At 40.4% G+C, this 27,670-nt stretch overlaps 1 protein-coding gene across 6 annotated transcripts in view; it reads left to right on the forward strand.

The window, feature by feature from the left end:
* Positions 1-27,670, forward strand: part of LOC124609172 — a 754,237-nt gene that overhangs the window by 627,743 nt on the left and 98,824 nt on the right. For all 6 annotated transcript variants that reach the window (XM_047140052.1, XM_047140049.1, XM_047140053.1 and 3 more), the window contains 5 exons: positions 7,263-7,381; positions 22,306-22,512; positions 24,331-24,627; positions 25,117-25,458; positions 26,572-26,810. In XM_047140052.1, coding sequence (XP_046996008.1) covers positions 7,263-7,381; positions 22,306-22,512; positions 24,331-24,627; positions 25,117-25,458; positions 26,572-26,810 — 1,204 coding nt within the window. The remainder of the gene's footprint in view (positions 1-7,262; positions 7,382-22,305; positions 22,513-24,330; positions 24,628-25,116; positions 25,459-26,571; positions 26,811-27,670) is intronic.

A 27,670-nucleotide genomic window follows, 5' to 3' on the forward strand; every position in this document is an offset into this window, starting at 1 on the left:
GACGTAACCGGGAGGTCAGCTCGTGTACAAAAACCTGCAACGCCAACGCTTTCGCAGTTACGGGTGGTTGTAGAGGCAGCATGGCTCAATATTTCCGCAGGGGACTTCCACCGACGTGTTGAGTCCACGCCACGTCGAGTTGCTGCGCTACGCCGTGCAGAAGTAGGTCCGACACGATATTAGAGGGTATCCCATGACTTTTGTCCCGTCAGTGTGTGCTTATGGACCATGAAACGGCTGAAAACAGCAGAAAAAGGAAGATTCCAAACTTAAGTGTTACAATAAAATAGTGGAAAAAACACTGTGAATGTATATAACACAGGGTGATCAAAAGTCAGTATATATTTGAAAACTTAATAAACCACGGAATAATGTTGATAGAGAGGTAAAAATTGACACACATGCTTGGAATGACATGGGGTTTTATTAGAACAAAAGAAAGTTCACAAAATGTCCGACAGATGGCGCGTGAAAGATCTCTTGCGCGCGTTGTTTGGCGATGATCGTGTGCTCAGCCGCCACTTTCGTCATGCTTGGCCTCCCAGGTCCCCAGACCTCAGTCCGTGCGATTATTGGGGTTACCTGAAGTCGCAAGTGTATCGTGATCGATCGACATCTCTAGGGACGCTGAAAGACAACATCCGACGCCAATGCCTCCGGACATGCTTTACAGTGCTGTTCACAACATTATTCCTCGACTACAGCTATTGTTGAGGAATGATGGTCGACATATTGAGCATTTCCTGTAAAGAACATCATCTTTGCTTTGTCTTACTTTGTTATGCTAATTGTTGCTATTCTGATCAGATGAAGCGCCATCTGTCGGACATTTTTTGAACGTTTGTATTTTTTGGGTTCTAATAAAACCCCATGTCATTCCAAGCATGTGTGTCAATTTGTATCTCTCTATCTACATTATTCCGTGATTTATTCAGTTTTCAAATTTATACTGACATTTTGAACACCCGGTATATTATGAACCTAGAGGAGAAATAACAGCCTGGACGTCACAGCTATAAAAGAAAACTACAGAAGCTTAAGAAAATCATAACTCATGCTACTGATGTTTCAAAATGGAATTACTGAGCTACAGAGTGGGGAGAAAATGGTCCAAGGAAAATAGGCCAAGGTTCTGTTACTCTTCACCGGGGTCAGTATAGCTGCCATTAATAAATGCATAGATACAAACTTACTGAATCCCGACTAGAATATGCATGCGAAGTTGTGTATGAGAATGGAGCAATGCGAAGTAAATTAGTCACTTTATTTACTCTTTATCACTGTGACTGAAGTAGATCAGCATTAGCGATTGTGTGATACACACGTGTCATTCATATCAGCACATTCCAGTTATGATAACTATTATCTAATTATGAACTGAGAGACATGATAATAAACAAAAAATATTGCCCGAGAAAGGAAAGGCACCACTCTCGTGTCTACGAACGTGCGCGGGGTTACATTCAAATGTTCATGAGATGGGAGCGCTATGCTCGTGCACTATTGTTGTGAAAGACGACGCATCGTCGAAACTTTGACTGCATGCTGGACCACGGTTGGACAGTCCTGTCCCGATACTGTATAGCCATGGATTTCCCCTCGATAACGATGAGAGGATCGCACACCCTTACGTGATACCGGTCCACAACGCAACTGATCCACCTGGGTTGGTGAACCCATGGGTCCGCATTCTTGAGCCGTGCACAGGTATTTGGTCGCCTCCACACGCCTCTAAGACGATCATCAGCTGTCAGACACATTCTGCACTCGTCGGTGAAGCAGAACTGACGCCATTGATCCAAGTGTTCCTTTATCCACCTTCTCTGTTGAACACTGTGCTCGGGGAGCGGGCGAGGGGGTCGAGAGGGGGGGGGGGGAGGGAAAAGTTATATGGACGCCAATAGGCCAGACTGATCGTGTGGCGACATTTGCGTGCGGTCGGTCGACACAGCCTTCCCAGTTGCGTGCATGAAGATGGCGCGCAGTTCTGTTGCATTCTTCTCAAGGTACCTGTGCGCCATAGTTTGTAGGTAGCGGTCATGAGGTAGTGTTGTTGAGCGTGAGCGACGACTACGAGGCACATCTTCAGTATTTCGAGAGACACGATACTAACTGAATGTTCAAATGACGTCACTGTGGTGTACGCCAATTCAGCGGGCAACTTCCCGCTCTGATAACCTTCCTTGACGTAAAGTGAGAGTGCGCGCACCGTCTAAAGCTTGAAATGACTCTTAAGGCCCCACGCGTAACAACAAGAGTATTTGCGCAAGTATGCACAAATTCCTCGCGTCTCCACACGGCCCAAGAATGCTTGTACAAGCATCAGTTTGTTTGTCAGAAAATATCGACTTCAGACGACGATGCCATGATCTAGGCAGCCTTTTTTCTTGTATTATGAAGAAAGAGGAAATGTGATATGTGGAGTGAATAGTGTTTGAAGAAGCGAAAATATTATTCCCATGTTAACTACTCGCGGTAGACATGCGACAAAAATTGTTTGACAGCATTACTGTTCTCCCCTGTATTTTTTTCATGTAATAATGAATTCCTTAACTTGTCCTATAATACAGGACAACCTTTCTACAGAATGTAATTTAACAGGGTCAGGCCGGCCGTTGTGGCCGAGTGGTTCTAGGCGCTTCAGTCTGGAACCGCGTGACCGCTACGGTCGCAGGTTCGAATCCTGCCTCGAGCATGGATGTGTGTGATGTCCTTAGGTTAGTTAGGTTTAAGTAGTTCTAAGTCCTAGGGGACTGATGACCTCAGATGTTAAGTCCCATAGAACTCAGAGCCATTTGAACCATTTAACAGGGTATGACAATAGCTAAATCAAATAAAATTACTGCCAAATGCTTGCAAGAGCCTGGCTATTCTTGGCACACACGTCAATGATGCATACGCTTGAATGCTTGCACTGGCATGCGAATCGAAAATCGATCAAGCATGAAGCTGCTTGTACAGTCCCGACGCTTGCGCAGATTTATCCCACACACGCTCAAGCATGCTTACGCTAGCACGCTTGTGCATGCGTGCTTGTCAAGTATGCAGTTACGTGTGTGGCGGCCTTCGAGGCACGTGGGCAGACTGCACAGTGTAAACAAGCCGCACCGTCCAGTGTGCGATTGGAGAGACCGCGCGCGCTCTGATGAACTGCACTGAGAATGCTGGTTTACTTCTACCTCCGTCACACAGGTGTCTGTGTGTAGCGATTTCTCGGGCTCATTAGAGTATGGAGAACAAGGCCCCACAATCCCGTAAGTGGTCTGTTGTGAACAGCGGACAATTTGAAAGGCGCCTCGGTGGCCATTGTGGTGGTAAACTTACGCTCCTTTGGTTATAACACATCTTCCTTTGAATTACGTCACAAACATAACGTCTCATTTAAGTATGTAATTACAAAAAAAAGGCTCAAATGGCTCTGAGCACTATGGTACTTAACATCTGTGGTCATCAGTCCCCCAGAACTTAGAACTACTTAAACCTAACTAACCTAAAGACATCACACACATCCATGCCCGAGGCAGGATTCGAACCTGCGACCGTAGTGTAATTACAAGATAGCAATTTAACTTATGAACAAATGGCAACCAGTCACTGTTTACCATTTTTTTACTTACTGCAAGAAATTTGCCATAACTGTTTGTTCACAACTAAATGCAACTTATCACGTTAGCACGAGACCGAGCTGTAGCATTTAGTTGTTTAGTACTGAAATATATTTGATGGTGATGATGTTTTGGTTTGTGGGGCGCTCAACTGCGCGGCCATCAGCGCCCGTACAAAGTCCCAATTTGTACACAGTCCAATTTTTTTCGCTTTCCAATCTAGCCACTGTCACGAATGATGATGATGATGATGATGAAATGATGAGGACAACACAAACACCCAGTCCCCGGGCAGAGAAGAAATATATTTGACATCACATGATTTTTTTCCAGTATCTGGTACACTACAGTATTAGCGTTTTGTGCCACATGCGGTATGCAGCTGAATTTGATATCTGACGTGTGGTATTCTCAGCAACATTTTACAGCACCATAAAAAGAAACGTCTTGAGTCTCATGTTCACCTGTACCTTCAAAAACAGCAGCTGCTGTTAAAGAAAAATGTAGTCAGTAATGCCTACCCTATGAAAATGTGAGTGCTGTGACTGTGAGTAAAATATCTAAACGTATTCACGTACCTTGGATATTGGTTCATTTGCCCAATTCATTCGTACAGTCAGACGCTGCACAACGTTTCACTATTTCTCTTCACGTACACTGGGATTTGTACACAGTACTGTTGTGACTAACAAATACAAGTTCAGGCGACCGCTCACGATATGCGGGAAATCCGGGTTTGAGTCTCAAAAGTGGTTCAAATGGCTCTGAGCACTATGGGACTTAACCTCTGATGTCATCGGTTCAAAATGGTTCAAATGGCTCTGAGCACTATGGGACTCACTTCTGAGGTTATTAGTCCCTTAGAACTAGTTAAACCTAACTAACCTAAGGACATCACACACATCCATGCCCGAGGTAGGATTCGAACCTGCAACCGTAGCGGTCGCGCGGTTCCGGACTGTAGCACCTAGAACCGTTCATCCACTCAGGCCGGCGTTTGTGTCTCGGTCAGGCACAAATTTTCATCAGTCACAAACAGCTGACGTCAATCCGTATTCGCAAAAAGTTAATCGCTTTCGTAATATTTACCACAGCTGTAACCGTCATAACAGTGCCTGTTCCTACATACATGCATGCCAATCTGAAGGGAATTGTGATGTGAAGATACGGACGCTGTATAAACAAAGACCTTGTAACCATCAGTAATTATACCTGTATTCACACGGTTAATCATTTGATGAGATAAGGTACTAAAAACACTGTAACGTCTCCTTACAATCATATGAGTTACTAGTGAATGACCAAGTATAAGCAGTTCTCTGCTTGGCTTTCTTCCAGCGGTGACAGCGATGTCAACGAACAAGGTATGCTGCCGGTTGGTTTCATATGGATAGAAGCTGACAGGACAAAGTACTGTTGACAAAATTATTTCAACAGTTGCCTATACGTCACGAGAAACAAGATAGTAAGATGAATCAGTTGTCGCCAGAGGGGCCTGTCTTTACTAATGATAACCGAGACACAAGCAATGGGCTTGATTCATGGTCTGCCCGTTACGGGGGAGAAATGTAGAATACAATGTTAGTTGATGACTCTGTGGATGGAAATGTAAGGTGAAGTATGTGTACCTTTAAATTGAGAGGCGTTGACTTTTTTGTAAATTGCTAGAACCTGCAGAAAAGAAAGACAAACCTGCCATAAATACACAACTGAAGGAAATCAATTTAAGACGTTGGAGAATATGCCATTCGCTTTTCACGCATTGAGCGGATCGAAATCATTTGGTGCATCGTACATACATTGTAATACAGTACAATAAAAAATCTTGTGAAAACCTGTTTTCACAGATAGATGGGCCACAAATGAAAAGACTGGAGCGATTGATGGAGTGGGGAGAACATTAACACTTCAAACATTCACGATAAAGGATGACAGCCAAAACAGTTGCAGGATAAAACTTTTTTATTAAAATTCTTGACCAAGGTTTCGGTACATATAAATATACCTTCATCAGAAGTAAAAAATCCTGAACAGGAAGACACTTTCATTAGAAAAGCCGTAGCATCGGAAGTGAGAAACACAAAAGCTTAGGTAACAGTGAAATTACCAGAGTAATACAGGCACAAAATCTTTTAGTTACTTACTAAAATTACATCATGCAATGGAGATTAATAAATCAACTGTACCAAAGGCGTCGTCAATAATTAAGACATCTTCTCCATTTGTACAACATGACTATGGGCACAGGGTCAATGCGAACAGTTTAGCACCAGTACTTCGCCTATGAACTATCGAGACAAGAGTGTGAAAGCACTAGGGCAGATGGTTTCGCCGAGAGAGGGCACTTGTGGTATGTGCCAGGCACTCGCGCATATTAAAATCTATGAATACCTACATAAGCGCATCAAAAATTATTAGAAGTTGTGTTAATTCAAACTTTCTGTCGTAATAAATAAAACATATCAGACCATTTAAAACATTTATGTAAAATAGAAAATATGGAACCAATTTACCTGTGACCTAGTGTCAAACAGATGAAGCTTGCACTATGGAACACATCTAACGAGAGAGGGCACTAGTGTAATGCGCGACAACTCGCGTAACGTAGGCGGTGAAATACATACTAGCGAAAACAACCAAAATGTTATAATAAACCGAAACCATCTGTCGTTGTGGATAAAAACATGCTAGTCAATTAGCCGCACATACACATCGAAAATCACAAACAGCAAACATCAAAAATATGTAAAATCCCAACAAGACAGGAAAAGCGCATTTCACCGGTATCAACAAGCAAGAAAACTAACTTCTAGTCAGCCACACTATATTACATTAAGGCAAGGAGGGGTTTGAAACTGTCTAAAAAAAATTTGTTTCGAAGTAGCACCTGTTCATTAAGAACAAAACCATCTCTTAGAGACAGATGCTTGAAAATCTCTAATTCTTCGAGCAAGTCCAGTTTGTAACCCTTATTCGCTTCGTGAAGCAACTCTACGTCGACCAGTTCACGTGGCGTATGCTGTAAAAGCCATAGATGTTCGGCAAACGTGGAATTATGTACGTTTTCCCCATTTTTACCTAACATGTGTTCTTTATACCTTGCTTTAATGGGTCGACCTGTCTGTCCAATGTAATAGTTTGGGCAGTCGTTACACGTAATTTTGTATACACCGGACTTAGTGCTGAGTTCTTCCCGTGCTCCAATGGTATGAATTACTCTTTGTTTCAGGCTATTATTTACGGAAAAGGCAACTCTGTAGCCGTATTGTTTCTGTAAAACTCTTCTTATCTTATATGAAACATTCCCCAAAAATGGAATAGAAATAAAGTTATTACCCTCATTCTTTTTCGCCCTGTTATCTCCTAAAGTTGAACATTTTACAGCTGTTTTTTTCTTAACAATTTGGTCAATTAATTTAGGGTCGTATCCATTGTTAGTAGCCATTGCTTTTAATACAGATATTTATTTTTCTAAACAGTTCTGTTCTAAAGGTGTGCTCACAGCACGATGAATTGCAGAATGAAAGAAGGCGATTTTGTGAGTTTGAGGATGACAAGAATCTACTGGAATAATATTATCAGAAAAAGTTTCTTTAGGAAAAATGTCGAAGCTAATAGCTGGAGCCGTCGTCTTGAGCGCCTTGTGTTTACACGCAGGTGATGGAGTGAGCGCAGCGCCAGCGCCACCGCCCTTCCCCGCCCCCGCACCTCCAGCGCCGCCCCCACCGCCGCCTCCAGGTGCTGGAGCCTTGCCTGCCGTTCGAATTGCCACTGAGGTAAGTCCCTCAAAGCAGGTTTCGCACTATTTCTCTCTGAATGTTTATTTAATTCGCAAACTGTTACTAGTAATGTATTTTCTATATCATCCAAGTTATTATAAAGTTGGTTTGATATGTCTCTTTAATTCTATAAAAGAGCAGGAAATTTCGCTACACATACATGTATACTCCGCAGGCCACCTTATGGGAAGTGTTGGAAGAACGATTTTCGGTAAACGTCCGTGTGTGCCATAGTTTCTCTTACACTACTAGCCATTAAAATTGCTACACCACAAAGTTGACGTGCTACAGACGCGAAATTTAACCTACAAGAAGAAGATGCTGTGATATGCAAATGATTAGCTTTTCAGAGCATTCACACAAGGTAGGCGCCGGTGGTGACACCTACAACGTGCTGACATGAGGAGAGTTTCCAACCGATTTCTCATACGCAAACAGCACTTGACCGGCGTTGCCTGGTGAAACGTTGCTGTGATGCCACGGGTAAGGAGGAGAAATGCGTGCCATCGCGTTTCTGACTTTCATAAAGGTCGTATTGTATTCTATCGCGATTGCGGTTTATCGTATCATGACATTGATGCTCGTGTTGGTCGAGATCCAATGACTGTTAGCAGAATATGGAATCCGTGGGTTCAGGAGGGTAACACGGAACGCCGTGCTGGATCCCAACGGCCTCGTATCACTAGCAGTCGAGATGACAGGCATCTTACCCGCATGGCTGTAACGGGTCGTGCAGCCACGTCTCGATCCCTGAGTCAACAGATAGGGACGTTTGTAAGACAACAACCATCTGCACGAACAATTCGACGACGTTTGCAGCAGCATGGACTATCAGCTCGGAGACCATGGCTGCGGTTACCCTTGACGCTGCATCACAGGCAGGAGCGCCTGCGATGATGTACTCAACGACGAACCTGGGTTCACGAATGGCAAAACGTCATTTTTTCGGATGAATCTAGGTTCTGTTTACAGCATCATGATGGTCGCATCCGTGTTTGGCGACATCGCGGTCAACGCACATTGGAAGCGTGTATTCGTCATCGCAGTACGGGCGTATCACCTGGTGTGATGGTATGGGGTGCCATTGGTTACACGTCTCGGTCACTTTGAACAGTGGACATTTCAGATGTCTTACGACCCGTGGCTCTACCCTTCATTCGATCCCTGCGAAACCCTACATTTCAGCAGGATAATGCACGACCGTATGTTGCAGATCCTGTACGGGCCTTTCTGGATATAGAAAATGTTCTACTGCTACCATGGCCAGCACATTCTCCAGATCTCTCACCAACTGAAAACGTCTGGTCAATGGTGGCCGAGCAACTCGCTTGTCACAATGCGCCAGTCACTACTCTTGATGAACTGTGGTATCGTGTTGAAGCTGCATGGGCAGCTGTAACTGTACGCGCCATCCAAGCTCTGTTCGACTCAATGCCCAGGCGTATCAAGGCCGTTATTACTGCCAGAGGTGGTTGTTCTGGATACTGATTTCTCAGGATCTATGCACCCAAATTGCATGAAAATGTAATCGCATGTCAGTTTTAGTATAATATATTTGTCCAATGAATACACGTTTACCATCTGCATTTGTTCTTGGTGTAGCAATTTTAATGGCCAGTAGTGTAGCTTCACATTTTTTCTGACGTTAACCATTCGGTCATTTATGTATCTATAAGCTGTATCGTATCTTTGTATATATTCAACCTCTGTTACCGGCCGCTGTGGCCAAGCGGTTCTAGTCGCTTCAGTCCGGAACCGCGCTGCTGCTGCGCTCGCAGGTTCGAATCCTGCCTTGGGCATGAATGTGTGTGATGTCCTTAGGTTAGTTTGGTTTAAGTAGTTCTAAGTCTAGGGGACCTCAGATGTTGAGTCCCATAGTGCTTAGAGCCATTTGAACCATTTTGCAACCTCTCTTCCTAAACCAATGGATCAATTTCACTCATACGTGGTACACATATCACTTAATGTCCGTAAAGAAGCATTATGAGGGTAAGGAAACCTGCCGCCTACAGAGGTGGAGGTGCGGGTGGAAAAATAGTGTTTCTTCACTGTGAAATACCCAGAGGACCGTGTGTTCAATTGGATTTCCTACAGGACCGGCGTATTGTGCGGATAGTACTGGAATACATTGCAGGCGGTATATGGGTGGACGGCCACGGCTGTGTGCAGGCGCTGGGGAGGAGGGGGGGGGGGGGAGGAGCGGTGACAGGTGGGACAAGTAGATGGTTGGAGATAGACAGAGTGAGGGGACAGAAGGAGATGGACAGAGAGGAGGGAGGGGGAAGTGGACAGAGGGAAGGGGAGGAGCCGATGCACAGAGAGAATGCTCTGAGCACAATGGGACTTAACTTCTGAGGTCATCAGTCCCCTAGAACTTAGAACTACTGAAGAACTACTGAAAGCTAACTAAGGAAATCAGACACATCCATGCCCGAGGCAGGATTCGAACCTGCGACCGTAGTGTAATTACAAGATAGCAATTTAACTTATGAACAAAGGGCAACCAGTCACTGTTTACCATTTTTTTACGTACTGCAAGAAACAGATGATGATGGCCATGTGGATAGTGTTCGTGCTGTGACTCGCGGAAATCTTCGTTTAACTGTTCGGGAAGTTGCTGAGGAGGCTGGGATCATGCCATCAACATTTGAGTGACAAACGAATGCGTCGTCAGGGCAAAATTCGTACCGCGTTTGATGACTGAAGATTAGAAAGAGACCCGGGTTGAAATCTGCGAGGAACTGTTTTCCGCTGTTAATGACAAGCAAAACGTTGTTAAGAACATTATAACGGGCGATGAGACGAGGGTATACGTCTATGATGCTGAAACGACGATGCAGTCGGGGCAGTGGGTGGGCAAGGGGTCACCTCGTCCGAAAATGCACGCATGAGTCGGTCAAAGATCAAGGTGGTATCGATTGTGTTTTTTGAATACAAAGGCGTTATTCATCATGAATTTCTGCCACATGGTCAGATGGTAAACAAGGAAGTCTACCAGAGAATCCCAATGCGCATGAGGGATGCTGTGAGCAAGAAGAGGCCTGAACTGTGGAAAAACCAGAGTTGGATGTAGCATCATGGCAATGCGGCAGTTCACGCGTCACTCCTTGTCTGGAACTATCTTGCAAAACACCACATTCCAGTCGTGCTCCATACACCGTATTCTCCAGAGCTAGCCCCAGCAGACTTTTTCCTGTTTCCCAAACTGAAAAATGGGTTAAAAGGACGTCATTTCCAAACCATAGAGGAGGAATGCGATGAGAAATCTGCGCGCCATCTCACAAAATGTGTTCCAGGAGGCCCTCCAAAACTGGAAGAAACGATAGGAACGGTAGAGGAGACTGTTTTGAAGGGACGGTGCTTAAAATGTACAATAAGCAATAAAGCTGACACAGCAAAATTTCTTTTTTTTTCTTTTTTTAACACACTTTGTATTTTAGATTTCTTCCGAATATCTAAGTCCGCAGCTCGTGGTCGTCCGGTAGCGTTCTCGCTTCCCGCGCCCGGGTTCCCGGGTTCGATTCCCGGCGGGGTCACGGATTTTCTCTGCCTCGTGATGACTGTGTGTTGTGTGATGTCCTTAGGTTAGTTAGGTTTAAGTAGTTCTAAGTTCTAGGGGACTGATGACCATAGATGTTAAGTCCCATAGTGCTCAGAGCCTTTTGAACCGAATATCTAAACTCCGTGACATCGTGATAGGAAACTGTTGCTTTGAGATTTGTGATACAATGTTGGTAGTAACTGAATATGAAATGAGAAAGGTGACGGTATCCGATTATAATAATTTGCAATCTTTTGGAGTCAACCATATCGTCTAAGGGGTATACGACGAAACACTGTTGTTGTTGTTGTTGTTGTGATCTTCAGTCCTGAGACTGGTTTGATGGAGCTCTCCATGCTACTCTACCCTGTGCAAGCTTCTTCATCTCCCAGATGACTGTGTGTTGTGTGATGTCCTTAGGTTAGTTAGGTTTAAGTAGTTCTAAGTTCTAGGGGACTGATGACCATAGATGTTAAGTCCCATAGTGCTCAGAGCCTTTTGAACCGAATATCTAAACTCCGTGACATCGTGATAGGAAACTGTTGCTTTGAGATTTGTGATACAATGTTGGTAGTAACTGAATATGAAATGAGAAAGGTGACGGTATCCGATTATAATAATTTGCAATCTTTTGGAGTCAACCATATCGTCTAAGGGGTATACGACGAAACACTGTTGTTGTTGTTGTTGTTGTGATCTTCAGTCCTGAGACTGGTTTGATGGAGCTCTCCATGCTACTCTACCCTGTGCAAGCTTCTTCATCTCCCAGTACCTACTGCAGCCTACATCTTTCTGAATCTGCTTAGTGTATTCATCTCTTGGTCTCCCTCTACGATTTTTACCCTCCACGCTGCCCTCCAATACTAAATTGGTGATCCCTCGATGTCTCAGAACATATCCTACCAACCGATCCCTTCTTCTAGTCAAGTTGTGCCACAAGCTCCTCTTCTCCCCAATTCTATTCAATACCTCCTCATTAGTTATGTGATCTACGACGAAACACTATGAAATGAGAATAACAAGGAAAGCGCAGCTCGAATGACTTATCTCTGTTGAGCATGTCCTTGGAAAGTGCGAAGCATTAGTAATGGTTTGCATGTAACGGAGATGATGTTCAAAAAACTTTAATGGAAATCTTTGGAAGAAAGGCAACGTTATTCTGCGAAATGATTTTGAGTAAATTTAGAGACTCTTTATTTAAGGAAGTCGATTCAACAATAATTCACTGCTTCCATCGTATCTCGTGCACAGATTATGACAGTTAGACAAGGACGCTCACCGACAGACATCCCCCACCACCACCCTCTCAGCTCCATAATTTGAGGCTGAAGAAATAATACTTCGTTAAGTAGCAAAACATGAATTTCAGTGGAGAGAGAAACAATTGTCTAAAATGCGTAAAACCTTTCATAGAAGTGCAAAATTTGCGCTTTAGAGCTGCAATGAAATTTCGGTTCTCAGCAAAACAAACAAGGGAAAGGCTTTATGTTAGGTACGCAATATTGATGTAGGGTATGTTACACCATGTTCGTTTGCCAATGTGTCCTGCACGACTTACTTCTTTTCCGGTGTCCTTTGCTTGTGAAATAGCAAGTGTCAAAACTTTTTGAAAGATTATTTTTAATCGACTAGCTCCAAAGAAATAACATAATTTTATTCCTATAATCCTGATACTATTTCTACAGTGCCTTCTTTTTAAAAAAGAAAAATGTACTACACCAATTACCGCTCTTTCAAGATAATAAAATGAGCTCAAATGCTCCAGCAATTCCTTTAAGCAGCAACAAAACACGACATGGCTGAGACAGTGATTTCCAAGAAGAGATCAATTCGTAAGAGATGCCATCGTACAACAGCCTTGACAGTCCTTGGGGAGAATGGCTGCAAGTTCCTGTAAATGATCTCATATAGGATTCTTGATTTCCCATTTTTCTTTGTATAGCTTCGTGAACTAGCTTTCTGCAAGAAATGTTTGTTGGACGTCTCGAGATTTCTTGCCACTCTTCGAGGAAACCGAGCTCGTAGTAAATAGCAACCAGATGATACGCTGTCACTGTCAGGTTCGTAACTGTAGGCTCGGTGTTCCAGGTTTGAGTAGTACAGGCAGAAAAGTTTATCAGCATACTGAAAAAGTAGTAGTGCAGGTAATGGACTAGGGATAGGAAAAACCGACCTGTTAAAAACCGATACCGTTATTTTTTTGCATCGGTTATAACATGTGTTCTTAATTTAATTTTTTACTAATAACTGGGTAAAAACAGAAATATCAATTAGCTGTAGCAGCAGCGCTAAAATTTGGCTTTCATCCGTAAAATTCCCATTGCTTAGAAATACTATGTCCTAATAGAAAATGGGAAAAGCGATCAGTGCTATTTTAATAACAATGCCGACAGAAACGAGCAACAAACAAATGTAAGAACCGGTACAGCGTTGCGCTCCACCAAAACCACGGTTCGGCAGTTTTGATACAGTACATGAATGAGGTAATAAATGATAGGATTACCGGCAATAATGGTATCATTGGTAGGGAAAGAAACATAAATGAATGTTTTGCGTATAATTAGAACCACACATCGGTCATTGTTAGTTCATTCTGTATTTTATATCTTTACAAAATATAACTTGCATTTTTAAGCAAAGAAAATAAGCTGTGCGCGTAATCTCCGCGCTTCTATGCAACCAAAATAACTGCTTTTGATACAAGTACAGTTTACATGCACAAACACAAAAAAACTCTATAATTATTGTTGTTATTTTGTACTAAATAGGATGCTTTTCATCATGATCAGAGGCAAGAGTTACTTGTTATAATTGGTAAGTTAGAAAGTTGTTTAGCAATAATAGAAACATGTTTTGTATGAGCTCGACGCAGCAGTGAAGCAATGTTTGATGGTCGATATCGGTTTCCTAGGGGTCGACATAAAGGGAAACTGATTTTAGGGGTCGACGACGTCTAAAAATCGACCCCTATTAAATTAACACAAGTTCTTATTTAAAACTTTCAAGATAGGTAGGTACTGTATTGTTTATGTTGTGTTACGTGTACTAAGAATAATTAATATTTTTGTAGGAAATAGCGTTGTTGTAGTAATGTAAAGTCTCAAGTTAGTACAATTCTCACTCTGTCTTCTTCTATTGACCTAAGTCAGAATGAAAAATAACACTCTGTAGCAGCTGTTTTAAGTTAGCGGACCATTATGGATAAGGGGGTTGATCTTAAAAGTAGGTAATTTGGCCATGGGGGTCTGAGATAACAGTTCATTTTGGAAAAGGGGTCACTTGTCCAAAATAGTTTGGGGATCCCTGAGTTAAACAATGCCTATTTCAGATTTGCCATAAATACTGTTTGTTTTTAAGCAACAGACAGGAGGATAACTATGCAGAACAAAAATTTCCCTTATGTTGCACTGCCCTTTATATATCCACATTCAGGTTCTATACGGTTCACCTCTTTCGGTTTTATGGGGAATCTGATAAGACACTGATCGCATACGCAAAACGAAGCGACCAAATGAGATAATGCCCGACAAGCATGCAGCACACCTAACTTGTAGATAATGTGAGTATGATCTTAATTGACAGCCTTCCGCGGTGGATATACCGGTTCCCGTGAGATCATGGAAGTTAAGTGCTGTCGGGCGTGGTCGGCACTTGGCTGGGTGACCATCCAGGCCGCCACGCACTGTTTCCATTTTTCGGGGTGCACTCAGCCTCGTGATGCCAATTGAGGAGCTACTCGACCGAATAGTAGCGGCTTCTGTCAAGAATACCACCATAACGACCGGGAGAGCGGTGTGCTGACCCCACGCCCCTCCTATCCGCATCCTCCACTGAGGATGACACGGCGGTCGGATGGTCCCGGTAGGGCACTCGTGGCCTGAAGACGGAGTGCTTATGATCTTAATTGACCAAAGCTACTAGGAAAACTACGATAGCCTACTCTTACTTACGACAGTCTACAGCAGAGTTTTGCAACTCTAACTGTACCTAATACCATGTGGTGTGCCGTATTAGATGGTATACGTGTACATGTGCTTTAGAAGACTTGCCCCACATCATTGTCCTCAGTAGACATCAGTTGTATTACCGAATGGCACCATCCATGGTCTGGAAGTATTTTATGAAGTGCGCTACCAGTGAAGCATAATGTTCCATTTGCTTCAATAGACTAAAAACAGAAAGAGCCGCAACAAACTTGCGACATCATATGATGAGAAAACTTAAAACTTAACAATTCATTTGTGGATCATGATTAAAATAGAAAGTAGCTGATCTGCTGCCTGAAATACATAATATGCCTTGATCTGCTTGTAGCCCATGAAAATGCACAAATTAACAAGAAAAACAGTTCTCAGCCTCAGTTTTCACACTTCAGCACTGACTTTCATAATGCCCAATTAGTGGTACGATCAACAATTAGAGTTCGCGCAGGATTATTTGGCCATTGCATGGAAATACACTCTCGTGCCCAGCACTGGGCGAGTCCACCAATCTGTTCCGAAGGGATGGCTGCCCCAATTGCCTTTCGCATGCACAGCTGTGAGCTTCCTCTGTTATGAATGAAATGTTTTCTACCTGCCTCAGCTCTACTGCAAGAACAGAGGTATGCGCACACCAGTTGCGCTGCATCCTTTTGTTTTAAAGAAACTATTTCGTAAAAAGAATGATTCTCGCACATGTCATAGCCTGAATCGTCAGCTTCATGATGAAGACTGCCTATCATTTCATTAACAGTCACAGTTATTGTGATATTTCTATATTTAACAATGTTCTGACTAAATTCGAATACTTTGCTATAAAAAATGAGGTCGTTAAGAATTTGCGTTTGGTGCATGTTAGTCCACATGAAATGGAGCTGACATATAGAATTTTTCGTTGAACTTGAGACGAGAAAATAGATTATATGTACACTTCTGATACACTGCGCAAAAGATAATGGAAGTGAAATATTCATACCGTCCTTCAGGTTTCATAAACGGTTCAAGATGCTAAAAGGAATTTTTGGCAAACTATAGCATGCAAAGCAGAGAGTATTTTGCCACATAGCTAATATGCATAACTTTCTTATGTACTGCAATCTACCAGTGACTACAATTTTTTTCAATGAAATAATGTAAGTCTTCCAAGGGCTGTTGATAGCTGGTGAAATGAGCATTATTATGGATTGTGACACCACAAATGATAGAATCATACTTTTATTTGTATACCAGATACCAGCTTTTCATAAGTTATTGACCTTTGTTTATGCTCAGTTGTTTGATTAATTGTAGTCTGTTTCAGGATTATGCCACAATTGTGACTGCATTAGCATGTTTGTGAGGTGAAATTGTGTAAACACCACTGAAGCTAATTTTAAGACAAGTGAAAATAAATCACTCGCTCTGATCCAGTTCCAGCTTAATCTGTTACCAATTGTGTTTTTAATAATAAACGGTTGACTTATCGAATTGTTTGTTTTTTTGGCATAATCTGTTAATACAATCTTTTGCAGACTCACTGTGTAGTGTACATGTTCTGTGTGTTAGGTGGCTGTAGAACTACACCTCCCCTACCACTACACTGTTCCACCCGCAAGGAGGCCACTCGCTCCCCACTAACAACATTGCTCTCCCCCCGCCCCCCCCCCCCCCCCCCCCTCCGCCCCTTCTGCACCTTCTGCACAGCTGGCGTCTAAGTAATATTGCACATACTGCACAATATGATATTTGAGCAGAGTTTTTAAGTTAGAATCAGTTGGAGAATACTGGTGACTTTTTGTAGTATTCAGCCACTTATCAGGAAAAGCAGTTAATGGTGGATGGACAAAGTTTTTCTGTTATTCACCTAATTAATTTAATATTTTGATTCTATGTATATTGAAACTAAGGTAGTAAAAATTTTTCAACTTTTGATTAATTTCTACATTTATTTCAGAAAGTAATAGGAATTAAAAATTGAAAATCAGTTATTCCCAAAACGTGTTGTGTTGAGTGATTTTAATACTCAGCATAAACTGGTGTTAAAAAAAACTGATATAACCGAAAACTGGTTGTTTCAGTGATAACTGCCATCCCCATAATAGACTCCATAAGATCACGGCTTTTATCTCATATCTCTTCATATCAAGGCTTATTGGATAGGAAATGCAGTTTCATGCTCTTTATGGCAAGACAACCACCAACGTGGCATGAGCAGTGATGTAATACATGTAGGCCAGGTATGTGACAATGGCATAGTGTGCACGTGACTCTGTGCCAATAGAAGTGATTCAGAGTTAACTTGGGACACTGTCTTCATTGGACGATGAAGCTTTAGTCAACTTAATTAATCTCTTACGGAAATGAAGCAAAGTTAAATCCATCTCTCAGTAAAATTTGCACTTCTTGAACAAAATAATTAAAAACCACTGGTATGAGATTTGTGTGTGTGCTCCACTATGAAGTTTTTCTCACTTAATTTTGAGAAAACTATTTGATAAAAGCATTTGATTCTTTCGTACCTTATAGTCTCATGTTGCAACTTGACAATGAACTTGCTCTCTTTTCATTATTGATTATAGTTACTGTGACAGTTCGAAATTAAGTAATCCATCATACATTCCGAAAAGCTTTTAGTGAAAAATGTAGTTGCTGGCTAACTTACCTTTGGTGAATTTTAGGTCATAAACTATGTGATGAAAAATGTCTGTATACCCCAATGTAATGTGGAACTGACCACTAAATATCACAAGAGGGAGACCAACCGGTATAAAAGGAGGTGGGTAATGCTGTGTTGCCAGTAGAGAGGCAGTAACAGTGGCACAGGGCAGTCAGGAGAGCTCATGACTCTGAACATGGTCTAGTCACTGGGTATCACCTGAGTAACAAATCCATCACGGACAATTCGACCCTTCTGAAGTTGCCCAAGTCAATTGTCTATGACGTGACTGTGATGTGGAAACATGAAAGAACCGTCACAGCTAAGCCAAGACCAGCAGACCTCATGTAGTGGTGGACAGGGACCGATGAGCATTGTGGAGGATGGTTGTACAAAATCCTATGAAATCAATGGAAGGAATCACTGGAAAGATCCTAAGTGCTATGAGCAGTGCAGCTAGCACAATGACTGCATGCAGGAAGTTAAAAAGCCACCACATTTCTGTAGTTAATATTAAACGACACATGAGGTGATATAGAAAGTGATGCTACTGGACTGCATGTAACTGGAAATGAGTGGTTTGGAGCAATCAGTCACGTTATACCCTTTGGCAATCCAGTGAAAGCAGCTGGGTTTGGCAAATGCCTGGAGAACGTTACCTGCCTACACGTGTAGTGCCAACAGTGTAGTATGGAGGAGGTTGTGTTATGATATGGAAGCGTATTTCATGGTTCAGTGTGTGAACTTAAGAAATGGTACACAACTTGAAAGAAACAGGCCAGAATTTGGCGGGGGGGGGGGGGGGGGGGGGGGGGCTATGGAGGCAACAATATTGTAAAGAAAAGAAGGAACAGCACAGCTATTCAGAAAGCAAAAGCACAGTCCTGAAAGCAATACTGCAGCTTGACCCCAAGAAATAACATCTTGGAATGCAGTCTGTTTCTTAAAATTGCTCCAGGGAAAATCAGAGATAATACTCCCATGACAATTCTAAGGAAAAGTGACTACATGACAACAATGGATTTAATCAAAACTGCACCCTATATGCTCGAATATTTTGTGCCTGAGGACAATATAATAAAAGACATGAAATATCATACACTAATAAAAATTCAAACATTACAACCAAACAAAACAATAGATGATGTAGATTTTACAGAGACAAAGATAGAGTAAATAATAACAAACTTGCCTGCAAAGAAGACGCCTGATGAAAATGGTGTTACTAGTAAGATTCTTCTTCAGTTGTATAGCGCTTTTCCCAACTATCTTGCCTCTTTATATAACAGTTGTGGAAGAACGCTTGCTTTCTGAGATGGTGAAAAAGAGCCAAAATAGTACCAATTCTCAAACCTTGTCAAGAAAACAGTATGGAAATATCCAAATTTTGTTCCATCACCATTCTGCATAAGGAGGGAAAAGCAATAACAGAGTATGCACCGTGTCTCCTCTAAGGATATCCTAGGCAACTATAAGTATGGATTTACTCCACAGAAAGGGATAGTAAATGCATGTTGGCTGTTAAGAACTTCATAGATGAAAGCACACCATAAGGACAGTACGTAATAATAGCCAGTCTTGATGTTCAGAAAGCTTGCTGTGGCCCAGATTTTTGGAATATCCAGTATAATTCTCTGCTGTATTTGGATTACACAGCTGACACAAGGATAGTAGCACTTGCATATGACTTAATCATATTGACCAAAGCAGAAACTGTCACTATTACTGAGGAGCTCTGCATAGAGAAATGGAAAAACTCACAGCTTGGGCCCAAAACAAAAAAATCCGTTTTTATTGAGCAAAAGTTGAAAATAAAGCTATTAACAAGGAGAAGGCATAAAGACAAAGCAACAGTTAGTATTGTTTTGCACAATAATGATTTGCAACAAGTTGAAAGGTTATGGTACTTTGGTATAATTATTGATTCTAAATTTGTTTATTGAGCACATACAGTATGTGACTGAAAACTGTATGAAACTTACTCATTCTTTATCTAAATCAGCAAGGCTTATTTGGGAACTTGGTTCTGGAGCAATGGAAATAATTTACAATGGCACCATACTACCAATATTGGCATATGCAGCTCCTGTTTGGAGTCATACACTAAGAAGAAAATATAACTGTATGAAGAATCCAGCACTTGATCAACATAAAAACTGCTAAGGCACAAGGAATGACATCAACTGTAGCATTGCGCATTCTAACAGGCATTACACCTCTAACTAATAAATTCCACACAATAGCTGAAGAATATAAAAATTGAACACACAGCCCATTTCATAGACACTCCTTTATATTACAAACAGTGGTCCCATCCAGCACGTACAGTAACTTTAGGAGAAAATTACAAACTCAAGGAATATGCAGTAGATGTTTATAATGATGGGAACTATTCAGAGAACAAAACAGGTTCAGGAGTGGTAATAACCATAATGGCACACCTAAATTAATGACCCCAGCATTCATGGTACACTCCCAGCAGATCTTCTGCTGGCCATAATTTTTATTTGTCTCTCTTTGCAGCCTTGCACACTCCCTCTGTTCTTTGTAGTGCTTTGAACAATCTTCACTCGCATTTCTGAGCCTGTAACTACAACACAAGTCACACTGATCTTTTTAGAGAGAAAATAAGCTAGTGTTAGTGTGTTCATAAACCATGTGTGTTGTGAAACTTTCTCCACATTGCATTTTTTCTTATAGAATCTGTAAAATAGTAATTTGGATTGTGTAGTAGTAAAGCTGGGAGAAGGGTTTCTTGCAGTGTTGCTATAACAAGTTTGGAAGACTGTTAAGAAATTATTTTATGAAGCTCTTCTCATCATTTTTCTTTTCTCATTTTATTCAAGAATGCAGTGTTTCTGAATCAGAACTCATCCTTCTATTTGCAATATTTTTCAGTCTAGATCGAACATCAAAAGAGTAGTTAGAATTTTATTTTCTGCATGCTTTGTTTTTCCATCTAATTTCTCCAGCATTTCTTAGTGATCTTCCCAGGGCATTTTGGTGGAATAATGTCCGCAAGACTGGTTAGATAAGTCTTCCTCTGATCCAGTGGCATCATCTAACAAAATGTGTTAAGCATTGATTGCCTATCATCAGTAAAAATGTATAACACTTTCTTTGGATGAATTTCTGACACGTATTTGAAGTAAATGTCGAACATAGTTTTCTGGCTCTTACAGAACACTGAGTAACTTTGCCACTTATACTTCTTTGCATCCATTGTATGCCTGTTGATGCAATCTGATTGGTTAATTGGTGTTTTTCTCCCAGTCTTTGGGGCAGCCTTAAGCTTCCTTTTCTTAACAATGCATAAGTCACCACAACACGGTTGACTTCTGCTTTCAACATCTTTGCTGCTTTCACCTTCCAAAATGTCATGTGCATTTTCTATTAAAAATTCAATGCCAGCAATGAGTGTAACAAATTACTGGCATCCTTAGGGCCAACTGTAGCTGCAATATCACTTTGGACCTTCTTAGAAACAGCCAGAGTTGTTTATATATGAAAAAATGTTTAGGAGGGTGAAGCTGAACATTCTCTGAAGCTGATGATACTATACTAATAACACTAATCAGCAAAAATTAACTGACTTTTGATAGTCCAGGGACAGTGATTGAGAACCCATATAAATATATTCTTCTTCTGTGCGTGTAACTGCACAGTATTCATTCATGTTGTTTTTTATGCACTGACAGGACCTATGAATCAGTTAGTATTCTAAAGATCTGTAGCAATAATTATTAATGTTGGCGTGCCACATGACTAAAGTGTGATTTACATTGTGACATGTAACAGCCAATGGGTTAAATTGAAGTGGTATTTACACAATTTATTTAACCTTGTTTTACTTGTGCAGAGTTGCTTCTTCTTCAGTTTCTCTGTAAAGAATTTAAAATTTTGTCTCCACTGTGAGTCAAGGTTACCAACTGATTGAGAAATGCAAAATCAACAAAAAGTCAGTTGCAGATGAAGGATGACAGAAAGTCTCTATTTTTGGTACAACACACCTTCCATCATGCATTTTACTTAGGCTTTTGATGTGTGTGTGTGTGTGTACATGTAGATGAATGAATACACATAGAACATTATGAAGAGCTCGCTATAGCTGTCACATTCATTGTCTCCAGAGAAACAGGGTTGAAGGAGGAAATTGCAAAATTGTGTTTGGAAATGTTGAAACACAAATCAAAGAACTTCTGGTGTTCTTATATAATTGTAGATGAAAAGGAGCCACATAACGACACATTGCAGGCAAATCTGTGTGTTTACAAAGATGAGAAGCCACTGAAAAAAATGGGAACTTCTGTGTGCACAGGCTGGATCTGATGTGTCCCCTTGTAACTACTTTGTTACCTAACCTCAAAAATGTGTTGGAGGGAGGAAAATTTTACTTGAACTCTAGAGATGTATTTGAAACAAATTACAAATTTCTTCTCAGATGAAATAAAAAAAGGATTCTGCTTGATCAATTGCATTTCAGCCAATGGAGACAGTGTCTGTCATTATTAAAAGAATGAGTTTTCTGAATGTTGTTCTAGATGCTTTCATTCCACTTGTTACCAAGTAAAACTCATCCTGAGTATGACATATAGTTGATCTACACTCTCAGATGAGAAAATCTGGATCTTATAATTCACAGTACTGTACTGTGAACAAAACTGTCTATGTTTTAATACATGTACTTATTTGTCTAACTAGTTAATATGTACACTTTGTATTTGACAGCCTTTGCAAGCTAACCTTTTTTTTTTTCTTATTCAAGATTCCAGATACACGCACAGGTGGACGTTTAGGGCAGACAGGCAACGCCTATGAGCCACCTGCTGCCATTCAGAATGCAATGATGACCAAGGATAAGAAGCCCTTCACTTACACACCAGGGGGCCTCGATCTGTCACAGATTCGAAGCCCCAGGATGCAGAGACGCATAACACGAAATGCTAATGCAGAAGGTGTACCAGAACAGCCAGTGAGTAACTTGGAATGCATTTTCTACAAGTAAACAAATTTAATAATTTACTGTAAAAGTGACTTGTTGCCAACTAAATGTCTCAGAAATTTAATTGCATTATTTTCACATGAGTAAAAAATTTTCTGCTTGGTGGGGACAAAATACAATTCTTTTTAATGTAAGGCACTATGTCTACAAAGATATTGCAGTTACAGTCTTCATCAGAGATGTGTATTAAAAATTAGATTGGAGTTTCAGTCATATTAAAATGAGAGGAAATAACAAGAAGCTAGAAAAGTGTTGTGTATAGAGGGGCTGGGTGGAGGGTTGGGTTGTAAGGGGGTTGAGGTTGTAAATGGTGAGAGGGGGGGGGGGGGGGGAGCAGAAGAAAGTGGAGAAGACTTGAGGTCAGAATAAATACTGGATGTGTAGGGTAGTGATTAATAATTTTTGTGAATGGGAGAATCGAAATGAAGAGAGAGGGAACACAGATAAAACAAAAGTGGAAAACAAGTATTTTGAGATGACGTGAATGTATATCAATCTGATGTACCAAAACAGTTGTTTGTGGCAGAATGTTGATGCCTGCTGATCTTTAGTTCAGAGCTAAAGAAGAAACTTTTTATGTGGTGCTGTAATGCTGTCCACTACAGTGATTGTGTTAAAATATGGTTTCTTTTCCTAAAATATTTTTCTGTGAAGTGGTTAATGGTATCATGTATACCCCCTCATCCCTCTTTTTTTGTAGAAGTCCAGTTCTAATCATACTTCCATACTGTGATATTATGTGAAAGACCTTATCTAATTTATATGTAACAACTGATGACATTCAACTGAGTGTTATTGGAGAAGTGTTTAGCATATTAAAATTTAATGATATATAAATACACAGGATAACTGAAGAAAATGTACACTGACTGATTCTTGATCACAATTATTCTATATTGTCAGTGGAAATGATTTCAGTTTTTTGGGGCAGGAATGTTTGTCAAATGAAAGCTTGGTAGCTGAATAAATATGATTATCTGTATAGCACTAGCTTAAGCAAAGTCTTTCTTTTGAAAGAATATGCCAACACACAAAAGTAATTTTTCATAAGATGATTTTCTCATCTTTAAGTGCACGTGTATGCAATCCCTTTTAATCGGCAGAAGAGTGCTTGTATGATCTCATTTTTTGTTCACATCCTGGAAATATCTATTTTGGTGGTTATGTAGATTAGCAGGTAAGGCCTACTTGTCTTCATAAAGACAACTATCAAGAGCAATATCTTCAAAATGAAATTATGATCAAATAACTAGCAAAAAAAAAAAATTCTTCTTAGCAAGTGACAGGTAATATGAATGAAAGTCACCAAAGACACCAGCTTTCGGCCCACATGTTTATTTACTTAACAAAATAAAATGTTTGAACAATGGGCCCATTTAGAAATTTAATAGGAATGTAGACTGCTGTGTCAAGAAACATTACAAGGGATATATGATAGGTCTTGTGTGATTTCCAAACAGTCCCTCTTTTGACGGATGATGAGTTCTTTGATTCTGAGCATGAGTGATTGTGCCATTTACAGATTTGCAAATCACATTGATGAATTTAAAAATTTCTTTTTATTCTTTATTCAGTAACATAGTCCTACATTTTTATCTGTATGTTAGATAACATTTCTTGCTTATTCCTTACCTTTGTTTTGAACTAATGTGGATCTGTTCTGGGTATTTATCCTTGTACATAGGTTTTCATCTCATGTGAATTCTGGATTGTACAGATTTTTCTGTATAAAATATTTTCCACACATTTTAACTACATCACCATCAAAATGCCAAATTTCTTTTCCAGGTACAACAAAAAACATCACCACTGGCACATGGCCAGCTCCCACCATCAGCTTTGGCTGCTATGCAACCTCAGATGCCAGTCGCTGTCTTTCCAACAGGCAACCAACAAATGTCACCACCAGTTCCACCACCTCCTCCACAGCCACAGGTACAGACACAACCACAAGTGCAGAAGGCACCAGTTTCTCCACCTCACTCACAACCACAAGTGCAGAAAGTTCCAGTTCCACCTCCACAGCCTCAGCCAGTTAATCAGAATCAAGCCACAACACAGCCACCACAATGGTCTCAAACACAGGTAAGGTGACCCTTCATTTGTATGGATGGAGTAAAATTAATTATACAGTTATACAGACAGTTTTTATAAAAGTAACTTCAGAAACTATAGTGGAGTAAGATTTAATAATGTCTCAACAATAAACATCACTCTGGTATGTCATATACAATAAACAGTAGAGTGTCTTATTGATGTTTGGTCCAAAACAGACATATTGTGATAATATAGCTGCACTCCAGTTATAAGTTTCAGATTTCTTGTCATATATGAATCACAATTTACTTTCTTCTGTGTTCAACAATGTACAGTTGAGAATGTGTTGATGTTCTGTGAATTATTGTTGACAGCCATATGATTAGACAACTAACAATTGGGTTTTACTTTCCATTCAAAAAAATTATATATATCCTGTTCAGGTAATATTCAGTTTCATTAGTTCTTTTCACTAAACCTAAAAGTGTAAGAGAACTGCTCGACTCCATAGCATGTATGAAATCCTCATGTTTACAGGCAAAACCTGCATCACCACAAAATGAACCTGGAAGCATCTACATCCCACCTGTTGTACAGCCACAAGGTGGAAGAGCTCAAGTGGGCTCCATTTACATACCTCCAGTACAACAGCAGCAGCAAGATCAGCAGAAGACTGCCAGTCCATTGTCTCCCGTTTCCCTGAACAAAGCACCAACACCATGGATGAGTCAGCGCCCCCAGCAGCAACAAGTGCCAACTTGGGTCAACCGTGATGAAACTCCTGTGCAGAGACAACCCTCAGCAGCAGCAGCAGCAGCACCAACACCTACACCCACACCCACACCCGCACCAAGTGGTACACGGATCATACCCATACAAGTAAGTGTGATTACTCCCCAATGCCACATCACAAGTTTTGTTTTGGAACATTACCTCTATCACACAAGGGCAGTTTTAAAAATAAATAAACACAGACTTTTTGAAAAAGTTGTTTAGTTGTATGAAGAGGAAATTTTTGTTGAGAAAACTGTACATAACAAGAGGAACAAGTTGGAAGTCATTGCTCATCTTCAGGAGATGAAGATCCAAGTTCTGGAAACCTGGAAAGAAGTGAGAGGGTGACATGTTTCAATCAATTCCTTATTCCTTTGTGAGAAAGGAACACATGAACTTTAACCAGGAATATTATTTTGCACTTCACTTGTTTCTGAGAGCACTACTTGGCATGTCACCTCTTAAAGGAAGGTACAGGTCACTCTACCTATTTACTTGAATTTTTACTTATGGCAAAATAATAGATTAGTACCAATTAAATAGTTGATTAGAAATAGATTATGCTATGAAAAACAATACTGAGGGTGTAATGCTTTGATTTGAGCCCATAAGGGAGAGGACAAGAAAGTGCACTTCAAATAAATTAAAATTTCTTATTTGTTTGTACATGTTTTGAAGTTACAGGAGTTTCAAGGAACATAATTATAGCACTATATCTTGGATTGAGTACATATTCTGACTCTGTGAAAGAGCTGGTCATGTAGAAGGACTGATTGAAACATAATGAAAGTTTCTGTGCTTACTCCCACAAGCTAGACTGAAGTAATTACATACACTGAATATATTACTGTAGTCTGATTTCTCTTTTCTTTCGTATTTGAATCTTCTATAATACCAGAGCATTTCATTTAGTTTGTTAATCACCTATCATTTCATCTTCTGTATTATTTGTAAAAGAAGAGAAATACTGACATTCATTTACAACTTCATGGATTTTTAGTATATACTTGCATTATTTCAAGCTGATGTGGAACTCAAAAATATGTATTTGTTAGGCTTCTTCTGTCATTTCTATTTTGCCAACTGGTAAGTATACACTCTATGGACAAAAAAGTTATTAACATTCATATGTTGTACATTTACTGTGGGTTTTGCACATTTTTTTATGAAAAACCTGAAGTGATGACTATTGTGAGTTTTGAAAAACCTTTCTTTCAGGTGGAGGGACGGGATACTCCAGTTCAGGCAAATAAGTCAACCCCTTCAGCAACAAATCAGCAAACAAACACGAGAATCATACCAATCCAAATTGAAGGTGAACCAGCACCCAGCCAATCAAAGCCATCAGCACAACAACATGTGCAACAGAGACAGCCAGTCTATGTTCACAACAAATTTAATCCTTCTTCAGCTTCACCAACAAGCCCAACTCCAAGCGGTCCTGGAACCAGTGAAATGTAAGTTGATGAATGTATTGCAACTCTCTTTTAATGACTGCTTCCCTCACAAACCTTAATAACAATTAACAATAATTGATTACTTGGATCCATTCTAGCCCACCATTATTCTTGGTCCTCCCAGGTAAATTCCTTGACATAATCATGTCCAGAAACCCAATTTATGTATCCTTATCGATGGCACTCTCTACCTTATCACAATCATACAAAATGAGCTGCCTTTCTTTGAACCTTTCTGATGTCCTCCATCAATCCTATCTGATTCGGATCCCACACCACACAGCAATACTCCAGAAGAGAGCAGACAAGTATGGTTTAAGCAGTCTCTTCAGTAGACCTGTTACATTTTATGTGTTCTGCCAATAAATCACAGTCTTTGGTTTGCCTTCACCACAACATTATCTATGTGATTGTTCCAATTCAAGTTATTTGTAATTGTAATCCCAAAGAATTTTGCAATATAGTGGATTCCTTTTAGTACACATGTCAGTGACTTCACACTTTTCATTATTTAGAGTCAAATGCCACTTTTTTCTCTATACAGAATCTTGGCTAAATCATTTTTCAATTTGTTTTGATCATCTGATGAGTTTATAAGGCTGTAAATGACAGCATCATTTGCAAACAATTTAAGAAGGCTGCTCAGATTGTCTCCTACAATGTTTATATAGGTCAGGAACAACAGATGACATTTAACACTTCCTTACGGAATGCTAGATAAAACTTCTGTTTTACTGTATGGCTTTCCATCAGTTATTATGAACTTTGACCTTTCTGATGGGAAATCATGAAATCAGTCACACAACTTAGATAATACTCCATAGGCACACAATTTAATTAGAATTCGATTGTGAGGAACT

Source organism: Schistocerca americana, chromosome 1 (assembly GCF_021461395.2).
Source record: "Schistocerca americana isolate TAMUIC-IGC-003095 chromosome 1, iqSchAmer2.1, whole genome shotgun sequence".
Lineage (NCBI taxonomy): Eukaryota > Metazoa > Arthropoda > Insecta > Orthoptera > Acrididae > Schistocerca > Schistocerca americana.